General features: G+C 44.4%; 1 protein-coding gene across 4 annotated transcripts in view; it reads left to right on the top strand.

Annotated features, from left to right (window-relative positions):
* Window positions 1–14,471, top strand: part of Slc4a4 (solute carrier family 4 member 4) — a 331,040-nt gene that overhangs the window by 66,522 nt on the left and 250,047 nt on the right. For all 4 annotated transcript variants that reach the window (XM_041671195.1, XM_041671197.1, XM_041671196.1 and 1 more), the window contains exon 3: window positions 820–999. In XM_041671195.1, the coding sequence (XP_041527129.1) occupies window positions 820–999 (180 nt within the window). The remainder of the gene's footprint in view (window positions 1–819; window positions 1,000–14,471) is intronic.

Here is a 14,471-nt window from a genome sequence, read left to right as displayed (position 1 = left end):
GTCCCGGTTCTCAGTCTCTCTTCTGCTGATTGGATAAAAGAAAGTTACAGTGTAAAACCTTATCCCCAGCAGAATGACTTTTTGAACTTTTGATCTTTAGTCTTGCAGCTCAGAAAGAATGAAGCTCCTTTCCCTTCATTTCTAGCCACTATAACCACAGGTCATGAAAAACTAGAGCAGGGCAGACCTCTAGGGGTTGCCCAATGTAAGCCCCTCATGGTATAAAAAGATGAGGCCGAGGCTCCAAGAGTTAAAGGGCTGGTAATTTATTTAGCTCATTGGTGTTTGCCTAGAGTATGTGCAGCCCTGGATTCTAGCAGAGGATAATCTGGGCATGATGCTGCATACCTGGAATCCCAGAACTTGGGAGATGGAGGCAGTAGGTCCAGAAGTTCAAAATCATCTTCTGTTCCTTATCGAGTTAAGGTCAGCCAAGGCCGCATGAGACCCTGTCTCAATAAACAAAAACCAAAACCAAATGAACAGAAGGAGTGCATTGAAGGTGGTGTATAGACCGGATGACAGGTGTGTGAGCACAGTGAAGAACTCTTGATTTCTAGTTTGGTATTTATTGACTTTTCTTAACCTATGGCTGAAGCCTGTGGGGACAGAACCAAGTGCCAGCCAATGGGTGGAATTATACCATAGCCAAGTAAATTTGAAAAGGAATTCTATGTTTCAAGAATTTAGTTGTTTGAGTGAGCCAAATACTGAATGATAATGCCAGGCTCGTAGGCTTATCTGGCCTGTGGTTGTTGTGTGATTTATGTATGGAGATATCGTGACTTGAATGACTGTTGGCTTGTCTACTTTCCTTAGGCCACCACACCATCTACATTGGGGTCCATGTGCCCAAGAGCTACCGGAGAAGGAGACGTCACAAGAGAAAGGCAGGGCACAAGGAAAAGAAGGAAAAGGAAAGAGTCTCTGAGAACTACTCAGACAAATCCGACGTGGAAAACGCTGATGAGTCCAGTAGCAGCATCCTCAAGCCGCTCAGTGAGTATCCAGTATTCTGTGCGCCACACTCAGTGTCGGGAAGAAGCCTTCCAGTCTCTTGGCCAATGTAGAGGGGTTCAGGAATCCGGGGTGGTCTGTCTCGTGGGTAACGCCTGTAGACATGCTCTTTGTCCTGACAAGCTGATATCTCAGAGCTCATCTGGAAGATTCTGAGTTGATGATGGAAAGATGGGAGCAAAGTGTAGGCACAGATGGCACTTGTACATCCCGAGACGTGAGGCAGGGCAGAGTTTCACAGATGATACAGTGTTTAACGATAGCAATCAACAGTTAGACGCTCTTGTAGTTGGTTCTGCTTGGAAATCAGTTCTGCCAAGACAGTAGGTTAAGATGAGGGCATATGTGTGTGTATGTTCACCGTGCAGATGTCACAGTCACAGGTGACATCCATCCAGATTGTGGGCCAGGTCAGTGATTTAAAAAAAGGCATGTCAGAGGGGCATTACACAGTGCAGAGAGGAATGCTGAGTGACACAGCTCTCGAAAGGTCGGCCATCGTGGATTTCTTACATTGTATAAAGCACTAAGACAGAATGGCAGGAGATCAAAGGACACCCTTGGACTCAGGGGACAAGTAGACCACGGGTTTCGGCCTGCGTTTATGCTGCTCTGTGTTTGTTGAGTGTGGCGACTCTTTGATATATGGGGAGCCTTATGTCTGGAATGGGAGTGGATCCGAATGGCGCGAACACATGCCAGTTGTGGAAGATTCCTGGAGAAGACGGACTTAGCGACAGCTTTCCTGCTGGCAGAGCTCTTCATCTCTCGCAGAAGCCCAGACCCTGCCATAAAATGCATTATGGGTGGCACAGATAAAGATCAAGTTCAGTCACTGCAGGTGATGACAGGCCAAATTAGAATGAACAGCTCAGGGGTGTTGAAAAGTGAATTCGCAGCATTAAATTAAAGAGGGTGTGAAGTGTAGCGATGTGGATCTCTCATAGGCTCAGCACTGGAACGAAGCAGGTGGCTTAAGAAGCCGGAAGAGGAGCAACCCAGATGGGACCCCTGAATTAATGTGAAGTGTTGGAGACTTTGGAAATGGCCTTCTAGTCTGAAAAGGGAGTAGGGCGGGTGTGAGCTGTAGGCGGGGTTAGAGGACAGGAGACTGAAGCAGCGCTCTCGTCACGGGAATGCCAGGGGAACTTGTTCTAAAAGCATTCTCCTTGATATATCTCCTAAAATGATATCCTTGAAATGCATATAAAGAGGGTTATGACTAGCAGCTTGAAGAAAAAAGATAATATTCCACTCCAAATAGGTTGGTTACTCTGGTTTCTCACTGTTTACTGTCTGTTTTGGCATGGCATCAGCCAGTATCAAAGAGGGCCTCTGCTGTGTACGTGTGTGAGATTCCCTCTCTTCCCCTTCTCTCTTCTCCATTTTTTTCTCTCTTCACCTTCTTTGGCCCTCTTCCTTCTCCCTTCCTCTCTCCTTCCCCTCCCCTCCTCTTTTCTCCCTCTTTTGAGGGCATCTCTTACTCTTTAGTTAATAGCAAGAGTGTGTCACCCTGTCTATATTAGAAAGGAAGAGATGCCCTTACCGAAACAAAAGTGCCCAGGAATTTAGAGGTGATAATGATGTGCCAGCGCTTTTGGAAAGGCTGTGCCAGTGGTGCTAGTAACACCCAGGTAATTAGGAATGGGCAGCTCAGAAAGAGGCTCAGTCGAATGTGTGTTAGTCATGGAATGTTGTTGCTCTCTGTGGCATTTGGGGAGCGGTTTGAACATAGCATGAACCCTCCTGGGCACACTGTCAGGAAATGTGTAAGCATGCTATGGACCAACTGTTTGATGAGTGTTGGTTTTCAGCTTGCTGTTTAGCCAAGATGATTTTGAACTTCTGATCCTTGTGTCTCTATATCCTGAGCTGGGATTATAGGCCTGCCCTGGTTCATATGATGCTGTAGGCTGATCTGAGGACTCCATGCATGTCAGATGAGCACCAAATGAATATTAGCCTGGTCGGAGGATTTTTTTAAACCTTTTTTCCTCATTTTAGCCATTAGATTTTTTAGCTTTAGTCATCTGATTTGGTGCAGAGGTCCTCTAGGTCCTCTTAGAAATTGTCGTCAGTTTCTCTGCTTCAGCATGAGAGCATCCAAATACAGAAAGACTGGCACCAATGTGCCAACATCTTTATGAGAAAATGCATGGAAAGCCTGCCTCTTGTTCTGTTGTTGTCTCTCATGGGCAGCCAGCCATGTTTTGTATCTAGGCCTTCTGAGCTCCTTGCATCTATACAACCTGTCATGTCCTGAAGATGAAGGGCTAAGCGTGCTGCCTGGGAATCACTCAGTAATTATATCTTGAGGGGAAAAAAAACCCTCAAACAATTCACAGATAAATAGTAGCTCGATGAGAGGCTTCTCCGAGTCCTTCTCTGCGTTCACTTTCATGGGCGGTCCTGCAGCACTTTCTGTTGGCCGTACATCTAAACTCTGTCTGACTTGGTCTGGTTTTCAGCTTGGCTGCTCTGCTTTGGCCCAGGCTGCTGTCATGTCTTGCTTTGCTTTTGAAGTCTTTCCCCACTCGAGGCAGCATTGGTCATGGTGGTCATGAGCTGGGCCATGTCCCTCCTGTGCTGATGACTGCCTGTTGACCTTAGAGCATCCTCCGTGCTGTGCATCCTGGCACCCAGCATCCTTCCCGTCCTGCATGTGCCATCATTGTAATCGTGCTACTGTTATGGACCCTTGCTTCCAAGCTGTTTCCTACTCCCGAGCCTTTGCACATGCAATCCCAGCTTCCTGGGATGGCCGTACCATTCTTATCTCCATTGGCTCTTCCCTTTCTTCATCTTCCATTCTTAAGATGCTGCCTCTTCAGATAGGCCGTTCTGGCTCCTCTAATGCTGCTTCCTCAGTGTTAGGGTTCCTCTGCCCCCCTCTGTTTCCTTCATGACATAGCTGCCAAGTTTCTTCAGCATACAGTTTTGTATGGCGTGAATGCTAGAGTGTAAGTTCCATGACTGCAGGCAAGGGTGCAGTGTGTCTTGTTCATTTACTATGACTCCCTAGAGCTGTGCCCGAGCCAGAGAATATTTAGTACATGCTCACTGAAGAATATTTGAATGACTGGTTACTAATGCGGAAGAACACAAGCATTGCTTTTAGAGTTCTAAGTCTCTCCCACATTCTAAGTGAAAATCAAGGTGATTTTCTTGCATACTATCCTAACACATCATCTCTCTGTCTAAACTCCCTCCGCCACCCTGCAAAATCTCACTCACCCTGACTTTCTATTGTTCTACTTCGGAAAACACCTCATTATTTCAGCTATTTCCAGAACGGTGTTTTGTTCTGGGAAGATGACTCCCAAGTGTGTAGTCGTGCCTTTTGGTTGTAGGTGATGGGAAGAAACCAATGCACAGGGTACACGTATTCATCATCTGTCCTTCCAGATGCTCATCACTGGACACAGAGGTCAGGCCACTCTGCTTAGAAGCCACTGTCAAGGAGCCCAGAACAGAATATTCTGCATCAGTTTGAAAGGGAATCAGCCAAAGATTTCCCAGCATTTAGATGACATAATTAACAGGTTCATTTAGCTCTTTTCCATCACTTCTGGCATCAAGATCGGGTTCCTAAAAAGTTGGTATGTGTTTGATCCTTACACGTTTGGAGCTGTAAGGATGAAGCTAGCCAGCTTCAAATCCCTCCTAAGCTCAGCAGCCCTGTGTCTTTACATGGCTCCTGTTCTCAGTGTGGTGTCAGGACTGGTATCCCCGCTAGGGATACAGGGGGAAAAAACCTGTGTGTGTGATTGTGCCACACTGAGCAACAGGGAGAGCAAGGCTGGGGAGAAAAGTGAGGTGGAAGAACAGGCAGGAGGAGAGACAAGGGAATGAGGAGGTGGCGTGGAGTGGGTGGTGGAGAGAAAAGTTAGATTGTGCTCTTTCTTAAAAATAATCCTTTTACCTCCTCCACCATGCACTTTTCCCCCTAAGTTAGCAGCTGCCATCCTCTGAGGCGTGCCCAAAATGCAAGGAAAAGATGGTCCTGGCTGCTAGGATCTAGAAGCAGAGCTCACCTCCCCAGTACGAATGGCTTTGGCCTCTGCACTTCATGTTTTGCTAGTGTCCTGGAAGATGTTTAGGGGCACTGCTAGCCCCTTTGGGACTGTGGATTCTGTGAAGCAGTGTCAAATGTTAGGAGACACAGATACAAACAGAGCATGCTGCTCAGTGTGTCCACACGCGGTGTAGTGTATTTCTGGATCAGCTGGAGCCTGTGTCAGCGCAGAGGTACCGACTGCCTCCCGCCTGCAAGTCTGTCCATGATGGCTGCACAGTGCTGGGTCAGTGTGTGCGGAAGGGCAGTCTTGTATTCTTGTATTCTTTCCTAACTTTTTGGATGGGTCCCTGAATGGATGGGTTTTTGCTACTGGACATTGTTCTGTGAGCCAGGGACAATGGATGTCAGTCTGTGATCCAGCTAGATCCAGGAAACTGAAACAGAGAAATGGGCAGTGGCTTTTGTTTGGGACATCCGGGTAAATGAACAGAGCAGCTTTTTACCAGAGCCAAGGATATTTGTTTTTTTTTTTTTTTTGCTGTGTGACTTCCCCTTTCCAGCACTCCCCTTGCCTCGCACTCTCTTGGATACATATTTTTTTTTTGGGGGGGGAGGGAGGTGGAGGAGTGTAATGGCTTTAGGCATGATTATTGACTTTGATATTATAAAGTATAATTTCTTTAATTATCTGTATTCCAATAGCATTCGAGTAGGTCTAGAGGAGAGAAGCGAGCCTGTTGTGTGTGAGGGGACGTAGCCCCACTGCTGCCTGCGGAGCACAGCCACAGAACGATCAGGCTGCCCCTTTCATCCTCCTTCCCATTTTCTAGAAGTAGGAGGGGCATCTTATCTTTAGGTCTGAGCACAGAAGTGTTGTGTATAGACAAATGACTGAAAACTTAAACTTTCTCTTTTATGAAGGAGGCCCTGTGGTAGAGCTTTCTGGAAGGACTGCTGTCTAGAGCACTTATGGCCGTGTATTCCACTCAGATGACTCGAGCTAGAAACCCGCGTCAACCCCAAATCAGAGCCTGTTTTGCCTTGCGCTCCCCTTTCCTCATTTGTCAGGGATTATGGTGACATCACAGGAGCTCTGCATCTGGCTGACAACATTGTGTGTGTGTGTGTGAACACATGTGCACCTGCATGCACACATTACTGCTCATACTCTTCCACTTGTGGTGTAATATGGTTGGGATGTCAGAAGACAACCTCCAAGAGCCATTTCTTTCCTTCTACTTTGTGTGTTCGGGAGATTGATCTCAGGTTGTCAGGCTTGGCGGCAAGCAGCTTTCTCAGCAGGGCCATCTGTGGACCCGGGCCTATCAAAAATTGCTTGGAGCCATTCTGCCTACCTTCTGCAATCTTATTTCCCCTCATCTGCATGCAGACCATCACAGAAGCATCGGGCTGGACTTGGTGGAGATCAGTTCTCGATAGTTAGCCATTTCTGTTTGTTCTTTCAGCCCTTTCAGCCTTTCCCTTTACCAGTCGTCAGTGTTCCTGCTCTTTTACCGTCGACGGGGCACCTGGCTCTCTGCAGACCCTCTGAACTCGCCAGTGGGTGTCAGTCGAGATGTTGGCTGGCAGGTGGAAAGACCAAGGAGCTGAGGATTTCCAGGGGTGGAACAGGCAACTACTGAGCTGCTCGGGTGTGTGGAAAACTGCCGCGGCTAGAGCCTGCTTACCACCCTCTCCTCACATGTAGTCAAGAGTTGGGCTGTTCTATACTCTGCAGACAAATGGGTTTGCTCCCTTCATAAAAAGAATGCCCCCCTCTTCCTGTTTCTTAGTGAAATGAAAATGTCTAGGGATTTGAGGCAGCGGGAAAAGGAAAAGGTTTGACATACGCTACCGAGTTCATTTGTGCAACCATATAATCCTCCTGCGGCGCAAAGATCTTTTATTCTGGTGGTAGTAGTGGATGTAAGATGGCCAAATCACAGTACTCTGTCCTTTTGAATATTTTAGGCAGCCCAGAGTTTGTGAAATGTGCTTCTCTCAGTCACCTGGATGGGCCCTCCGAATGGCAGTTCTTTCTTCATTTTCTGTTGCCATTGGCTCTTCAATTCCAGCTCACTGTGCCACGAGATGAGATGTAATGAGTAGTGTGTGTCCATGCTGTGGGAGAGTTGATGCTGTTGCTATTTATAGTGACTCATGAGTTCAGGAGGCCTCAGAGGGTTCTGGTAGACTCTGGGTGCTGGGCATTTGGAGGGCTAAAAGGAGTTTCTAACTTGGAGTGGAGACAGGGGAAAACCAGAAGGCTGTGTGGAACTTAAGATAGGAGATCTCTTTAGGGAGGTAAACAGAGTCTACATGACTGACCCTGGCATCGCCACCTAAGCAGAAGTCAGGATGTGTCCTGTGGCCTGGGGTTAAAGATTGAAAGGCAGGAGGCTGGAGTGCATGCATGTGACTGGAACTCAGTTGAAGAGTGACAGACACTGGCCAGGATCTTCTTGGAATGTCATTCTGTTTAGGAAACTTGTCACAGGGAAGGAAGTCACTTTTGAAGGACACGGGTCTTTACTATCAGGGATTTAAATGCAAGGCTTTATGAGTATGACCTGTAGAAGCAGAAGTAGCGGGGGCGAGAGACCAGGGCATGCTCTATCCAGTCTCCAGAACTCTTTCAGGAACATTCTCGCGTGTAGGAGTCTTGCTTTATACTTTTATGGAGGTGTTGTGAACACGGAGTCCTCAAGTTCCTGGTCACATCTTTGGCTCTTTCCTGTTCTTTCTCCTCCCTTCCCTCGGTGTGTCATTGTTTCTCCAGTTTCTCTTGTATTTCCTCCTTGCTCTGAATTTCTGGCCAGTCTGTCTTTTCTTAGTCAAGTGTGTTTTCTGCCACTGGCCTCCACTTTGAAATAGAAACCTTCCTTCGAGAAGGTCCTGCCAGGTACCAGAAGGACTCATTCCATTGAGTCTCTCCCCTTAACAATAGAAACTCATTGTCTTCATTCCCCAAAGGGTTCCTAGATATTGAAGATTAGATTGACTGTGGGTCAGAGCTTATACTTTCCTTCTTTTTGGTAGTTTAACTAAAGTTGCAGGCTTACCTTGTCTTAGTGAGGCCTCTTTAAGTTAATTTGTACCCATTTGTAGGGTTTTCCAGGTTTTTGAACACATGTGGTAGTACCTACATATATCTACAAGCTGTCACATGGACTCTATCACGTCCTGGTTAGTGACTTAACCTTTTCAAATTGGTGTCGTCTCTTCAGCTGTATTGTTAGAGCCCTAAAGGCACCAGCTGTATCCTGGACATATTCTGAAATAGTGGATCCTTTGAGTGAATGGCTAAATCACTTATTAACCAAATATATAGTCTATTCAAGAAAATAAAATGTGGAGGTAAGGGTGGCATGCAATTTAGGCAATATTAACAGTCATCTTGGTAGATTAAAAAGTTGTTGCCAACTCAATCCTAGTTGAAATGTGATTAAAATAGAAATCACCAATTAGCCATCTAAATGGATAGGTTCAATAGTGGTGAAATGAGAAAAGGCTAGGAAAAATATGTTTATATTATAGCTCCATGGCTTTGTTTTGCAATAACTAATTCGCATATAAGTCAAATATTTTCATGATCTCAAAAAATAAATAAAATGCTACTCTTTATATATTTTTTCTTGTGACAAAAATATTAAAATATGAAAATCTGCAGGCCAATGTGAGTATCCAAAATATTATAAGATGTCTTTAAGGAAACAGAGCTTTCTGGGTTGGTTGGTAAGCCTAGCCAAATGGAAGATTGTTTAGTTAGTGTTCATGTTCCATGGTGCAGAGTGAGAACTGTACATGAAAGAGGTCACTTATAGCAAGTGCTGTGTGTTATGAATGTGTCTCCAAGGCTGTTCTTCCATAGAGAACTCCAAGAATTGCCTCTACTGACCTAATGGACAAATCGATAAAGTACTCCCTAAGGCTTAGGGAGCATTATGGAACAGAGGGCAGAAAGACTGCACAAGTCAGAAGAAGAGGGAGCTTGTTGTGACATTGTATCTCCTAATAATGTCAGAAGTTGCACTCTTAGAATCTTACCAGCATGACTGTCCCATGTGAGCTGAAGTAGAATGATACCAGTGGACACACCAGTTCATTGGGGGAAAAATTCATGAGGCCTCAACCCTACACAAAGGAGTATAAGCAACTGAGTAAAGCTGGGAGCCAGAGAGATGGTCCTCCCCAGGGAGGAGCACAGCAATCGGTTGTCTGATGTCCATCAATCAACACTGAAAACACACCGGCACGTAACTTTATACAGACTGAACAGGTTATGTATGCATACATGAAATAACAGTGAAAAAGAGGCCTTGAATTTGAAGCAGGGTAGGGAGGTGAATGCAGGAGAATTTGGGGGGGGGGAGAAAGAAGGGAAGAAAAGTTGTAATTATGTTATAATCTCAAAAATTATAAAAGAAGAATTGACTCTGTGTGCATATCTGGCTTGCAGATTAAGGTTTATGTTGGTTTCAGAATGAATTTAAATGATTTTCTTATGTTCTCGGATTTAAGAAAAGAATCCTGAAACACCTCTGGATTCATGTATTCTTCATGTTTACCAGTGAAGCAGAATCCCACTTTTTAGTCTTTATGGTTGAGCATGAGTTGTTTGATAACTTTTTCTGATGGTAACAGTGATCCAGCACTTCTGACTCACTCAACCTCAAGAACCTACAGATAGCTGTAAACCGAAGACAGCTCTCCATTCAATTAGACTTTACTACTTCCTATGAAACTGTTAAATAACAAAACAAACCAAAGAAATGGGCAAGACCACTGGGCGCCCGGGCCCCATACCTTCCTCCTGAAAACCAGAGTCCCATAGACTAACCAGGCCTAGACATTGTTACTTCAACCCAGTTTCGAATAGCCTTACCCGAAGATTTCTAGAAATAGTTTGTCTTTGCTGTGATTATGAAATTATTATAGTGAGTGTGTTACTAACTCCTTTATTCTTACACTTTATTATTTATTTGTGCTGATTTAAAAGTCAGCAGTAAAACCTTTCTGCTATTATGAGCTAGGGCCTGCCTTATGGCTATGCTTTTCTTAGTACTTGGAATTTTTTGAGTTAGGACCAGCAGCATACTATATGATAAAGAACCTTGGCTTTTTAAAATATCCTCTAGGTCTTCCCTGGTCCGTGCTGGTACTTGCCTGGTCTGCATGAGGTTCTGGATTTGGTCCCTAGCGCTGGTTAAAAAAGAGACTACTGTAATCCTCTAGCAGGTCGTTGAATTTAACCCTACAATTCAATTTACGCTCTGTATAGGAGGCTTCGATGAGCAGCAAGGTGTTCACGGTTCACACTGCCGCGCTGCTGTCCTGAGCGTCCACACCACTTGGCAATCTGCCTGATGACAGTGGAAAGTCAGAGTGAGGCAATGGGACTTTTTTGGGAAGACAGCTGGCACTAGGGGAATTTTTGTAGGCAGTGAACCATTCTTTAATTGAAACCACTGGATGTGGTTAGTAGTTTATTTTAAAAACACCATATGTTAGTTCATTCCTATAGACTGTGACAATCAAAGTATAATCAAAAGCTGTTTGTGACATTTCTGTTTAGTGTTCATAAAAGAGTGGCTTGCTTCCTTGAGATCCTGAACCCTGTGCCAAATGCCAGCACATTGGCAATTACAGTTTTGCTTTCAGGCAATTGTGCAACTCTTTTGAGTATGTGGTAGGTTTTTATTTATTTTTGTCACTTTCACTAATTTGACATTTTCTTAAGTGAAAAAAATATTTCCTCAGATTTTTTTGTTAGATAAACAAAACCTTGACTCCTTTTTCCATGGTTCCCCTGAGAGGAGGAAGCTAGCTAATGCAAGCTAGGCTGTGCTTTGTGTCTCCTTCTTGGCCAGGGAGCCGAGCTAGTGCATGAGCTCATTGATACATGATCTATTTGTATGAACTGTAAGCTTGTGGGCTTGTCATCATCCTTCATGGTTCTGGGGCAGTCACCCTGTTAGCCACTATAATAGGGAAAAAAAGAGAGGCGGCCAGATCCCCAAGCCTACTTTTCAGTACAGTACAACACAGTTCAATTCAGTTCAGTCTAACCCACTTAGAGCAAATCCTAGAAATATTTACAAAGCACTCCTGTCCGTGTGTAACCCAGGGTCAAGGGCTTGAAGGGTGACAGTGTCTTAAAAACTGATGGCTTATAGGGGACAATGGTACAATCAGATATCTATAACAGTTTGGCAATCATGCCATGATTGGTGGGGGATTTATAGACAGTCTCCTAATCACCCGAGCTGACTCTCAGGGAGCAGGAATGTGTCCTGAGTTAGAACAGGGATGGAGAGGCGCTGGCTGTTTTGACTACCTCTTCATTCAGGAATGGACCCCCATGGCAGGCGATGAAGCTAAGAGGCTTCTACCATAGTGCCTATCTCTTCTTAAGATGAAATAATGCTGATGTAAGCTGACCATTAAAGCCCATTTTGGAGGACTGTTTCCTAGTTTGCCTCTCAACCACGTTTTATCTTCTTCCTTAATTTCAGAACCCCAAATTCGTTCATAGTAAAAATGTGCCAAGAAAAATTCTTGGTTCCCCAGATTTCTGGATGACTAAGGGATTGCCACAGGACTCAGTCCTGACCAGTAAGATGCAAGCTAAGTGAATTGCTTAATTTTTGGGAGATATGTATTGGCTCCCGACAGAGATCAACAACCTTCATACTTGGCAGTGGATATTGTGGATGAGCATTTTGGGTGGATTATTTGCTCCATGAGTAGTGAAAACTTGTCACTTCCAGGAAATCTTAACCTTGTCACTGTTGATGGTCGGCCAGGATAGTTTACTGCTTACATTTCATGAGTCAGTTTGTGTATATCAGCTATACACACAGATATATCTGTCCTCTTTTTCTCCGTATTCAAGGGAGGATTATAAGAAAGGATGAGTGAATCTGTGTATAGAATGACCTGAATTTCACTGACAATAGCTTGCTGATAATAACAATGTTTATTGAATACAAACTATTTTCTAGGTACCAATTCAATAGCTGAAAGTCCACCATCTTAATTTCACTCATGAAAATCATGAGGGCAACGACCTCCCTCTGGTCTTGAGGGCTCTGAAGTTCACAGAGGTGGGTGAATCAACCTTATACAGTTCGTGAATGGATTGCTGAGAGGCCGATCAGCGTCTTTGTGACTCAGAGCATAGGCTAGGGACCCTTCACTACAGTGATTGTGAAAGAGGTTGGCTTAGGCTCTTGGACAATTCTGTGCTTGAATGAATGAAATTTAGGGGGAGCACTATGTACATCTAAACGCGGTTGGGGTGTTGCCACCAGTTCTTTACTTTTACCGTAGGTAGAGCGATACTGATGCTAACAAGAATGTATGAAGGAGCCTTTCTTTCCTCCAAGTTTAACCCAGAAATCTTTTAGACCTAGATACTGAAGTTCTAATATACATCTTCTTTTGATAGTAATTGTGTTTGCTCTAGGAAAAAAATATAAGTGGGATAAATAAAATAGATGTGATGAAATAGCTTAGGTAGATCTTACTATGGACTGATAGTTTTCCTATCAGTCTGTTTTTTGTTAGTGCCTGTCTGTCCACCTTTATTTGTTCATTTACCCATGGCTTGACTTAGTCACTCATGTTTCCCTGCTCCATGAAAGTCCTCAACCCTCCAGCCTATTCCCATTGAACAAATTAAGTCAGAAGTTACTGTGAGGACTCTGGGGGGACCCCTCCGTAGACCCAGCAACCCCTAGCATCACGCCAGTGTGAGAAGTATGAGGTGCCTTGCTAGGGTATATAGATCAGTGGGTCTCAGCCTTTCCAATGCTATAACCCTCATGTTGTGGTGACCCCTGATCATAAAATTATTTTGTTGCTGCTTTATAACTGCAATTTTACTAATGTTATGAATCATAATGTAAATACCTGATATGCAACTCTTGTGAAGGGATCATTTGACTCTCCCAAAAGGTGTCAAGACCCACAGGTTGAGAACCACTGATCTTGATCATTGTCTAGAATATTCATCACAGGCATCCCAAGTGCTGTGTTATGCTGGGGTTATGATAGTGAGCAAAATTAAAGACGGGCTTTCCTTAGGGAGACGATTGTCTGGTAGTTGCTAATAAGACACTCACAGAGGTAGATGGTAGAGTCTACTGTTGTTGCTCTGCCAGTCTGTTTAAAGTGAAGTGGCTAGGCACAGATGCTCTGAGAAAGCCAGGGTTGAGCTAAGGAAGAGAAAAGACCCCAGATGAGGCTGTGGGCCAGGAGGGAGATGGTGACTCAGAGCAGAGTTATTCATGATGGGCCACCGCACTGAGTGTGTAGGAGAGCCCAATAGAGAAGAGTTTGATTTGGAAAATAATAGCATTCCCTTTGGCCAGTGTTAGAGAAGATTTACAATTTCCAGTGCATGATAAATGTCCATTGCATAAAGCATACAGTACGTTAAAATACTGATTTTAAACTTAGTTTGAAAAGAAACTTCCATTAATTTTTTAAAAATCCCCAGAACGACCTCCAACTCACTTGGAATCTTCTTTTCCACAAATACTGTTTCCTGAAAATCTGATGTGTCAAATAAAGCATCTCCCAGTAAATGACCAGTGAGTCTAGCAAAAGCTTTTGGCATCCGCATGAGAAGTAGGAACTTGCCTTCTCGAGTGCACAGTGAGCTTTGTCTATTTTGACAGAATACTCAGTTGGCAGCCAGGAAACATCCTGTTGCGGACACCAGTTCTACCAACCAGAAATACAGAATATGGAGGGAAAGAGCATTCCAGATAAAGATGAGCATCAGGAGCACTGGCTAAGTCACCCACAGACCTTTCCTATCTGTGGCTCATCTGGATCAAGTGATAGGTCAAGAGGACACAAAGCCCTGGTCCTGCTGCAGCTCACTCAGTGATGCCCTTCCAGAATCATGACACATGTATCACCCAAGTATAGAAGCATGTCTGCCCTGTGATTTACACCAGGGTTTTTGTTCTTTAGTTTATTCTGTCGTCGTCAGGCCAAGAAGAGAAATGGGTGATATATCTTGTCTAACAGAGAAAATGTGGAGTGCCAGTATGTTTTCTGTTTCATTGCATTTTTGAAGTCTGTCATCAGGAAGTATGTTTTTTCCTGAAAAGAAATCAGAAGAGGCCCCCGGAGGGCGTCATTGACCGGACGAGCGTGTTTGCAAGAGCGCTTTCATGCCCTTTCTGCGGTGCCTCTCTACCGCCCTGTCCCCTTTGCTCTGGCTCGGACTTTTCTATCAGAGTTATTTTGGATGGAACTGAAAGTTATTCTGAGACCTTTGTGTGAAGTTCAAAGCCCGTTCAGGGAGTCAGTTAAGCTGAATTTGATCATACCTTGCAAAAACATTTCATTTTACTTTTGTTGTGTAAATAACCCAGAGAGGCTTCCATACATAAAACCCCAATTGTTCCATAACTCTGCA

Source organism: Microtus oregoni, unplaced genomic scaffold, assembly GCF_018167655.1.
Source record: "Microtus oregoni isolate MIOR12 unplaced genomic scaffold, Mior012 000021F_ref0000039, whole genome shotgun sequence".
Classification (NCBI taxonomy): domain Eukaryota; kingdom Metazoa; phylum Chordata; class Mammalia; order Rodentia; family Cricetidae; genus Microtus; species Microtus oregoni.
Note: the sequence above shows the minus strand (reverse complement) of the source record. Positions and strands in the feature narration are given on the sequence as shown.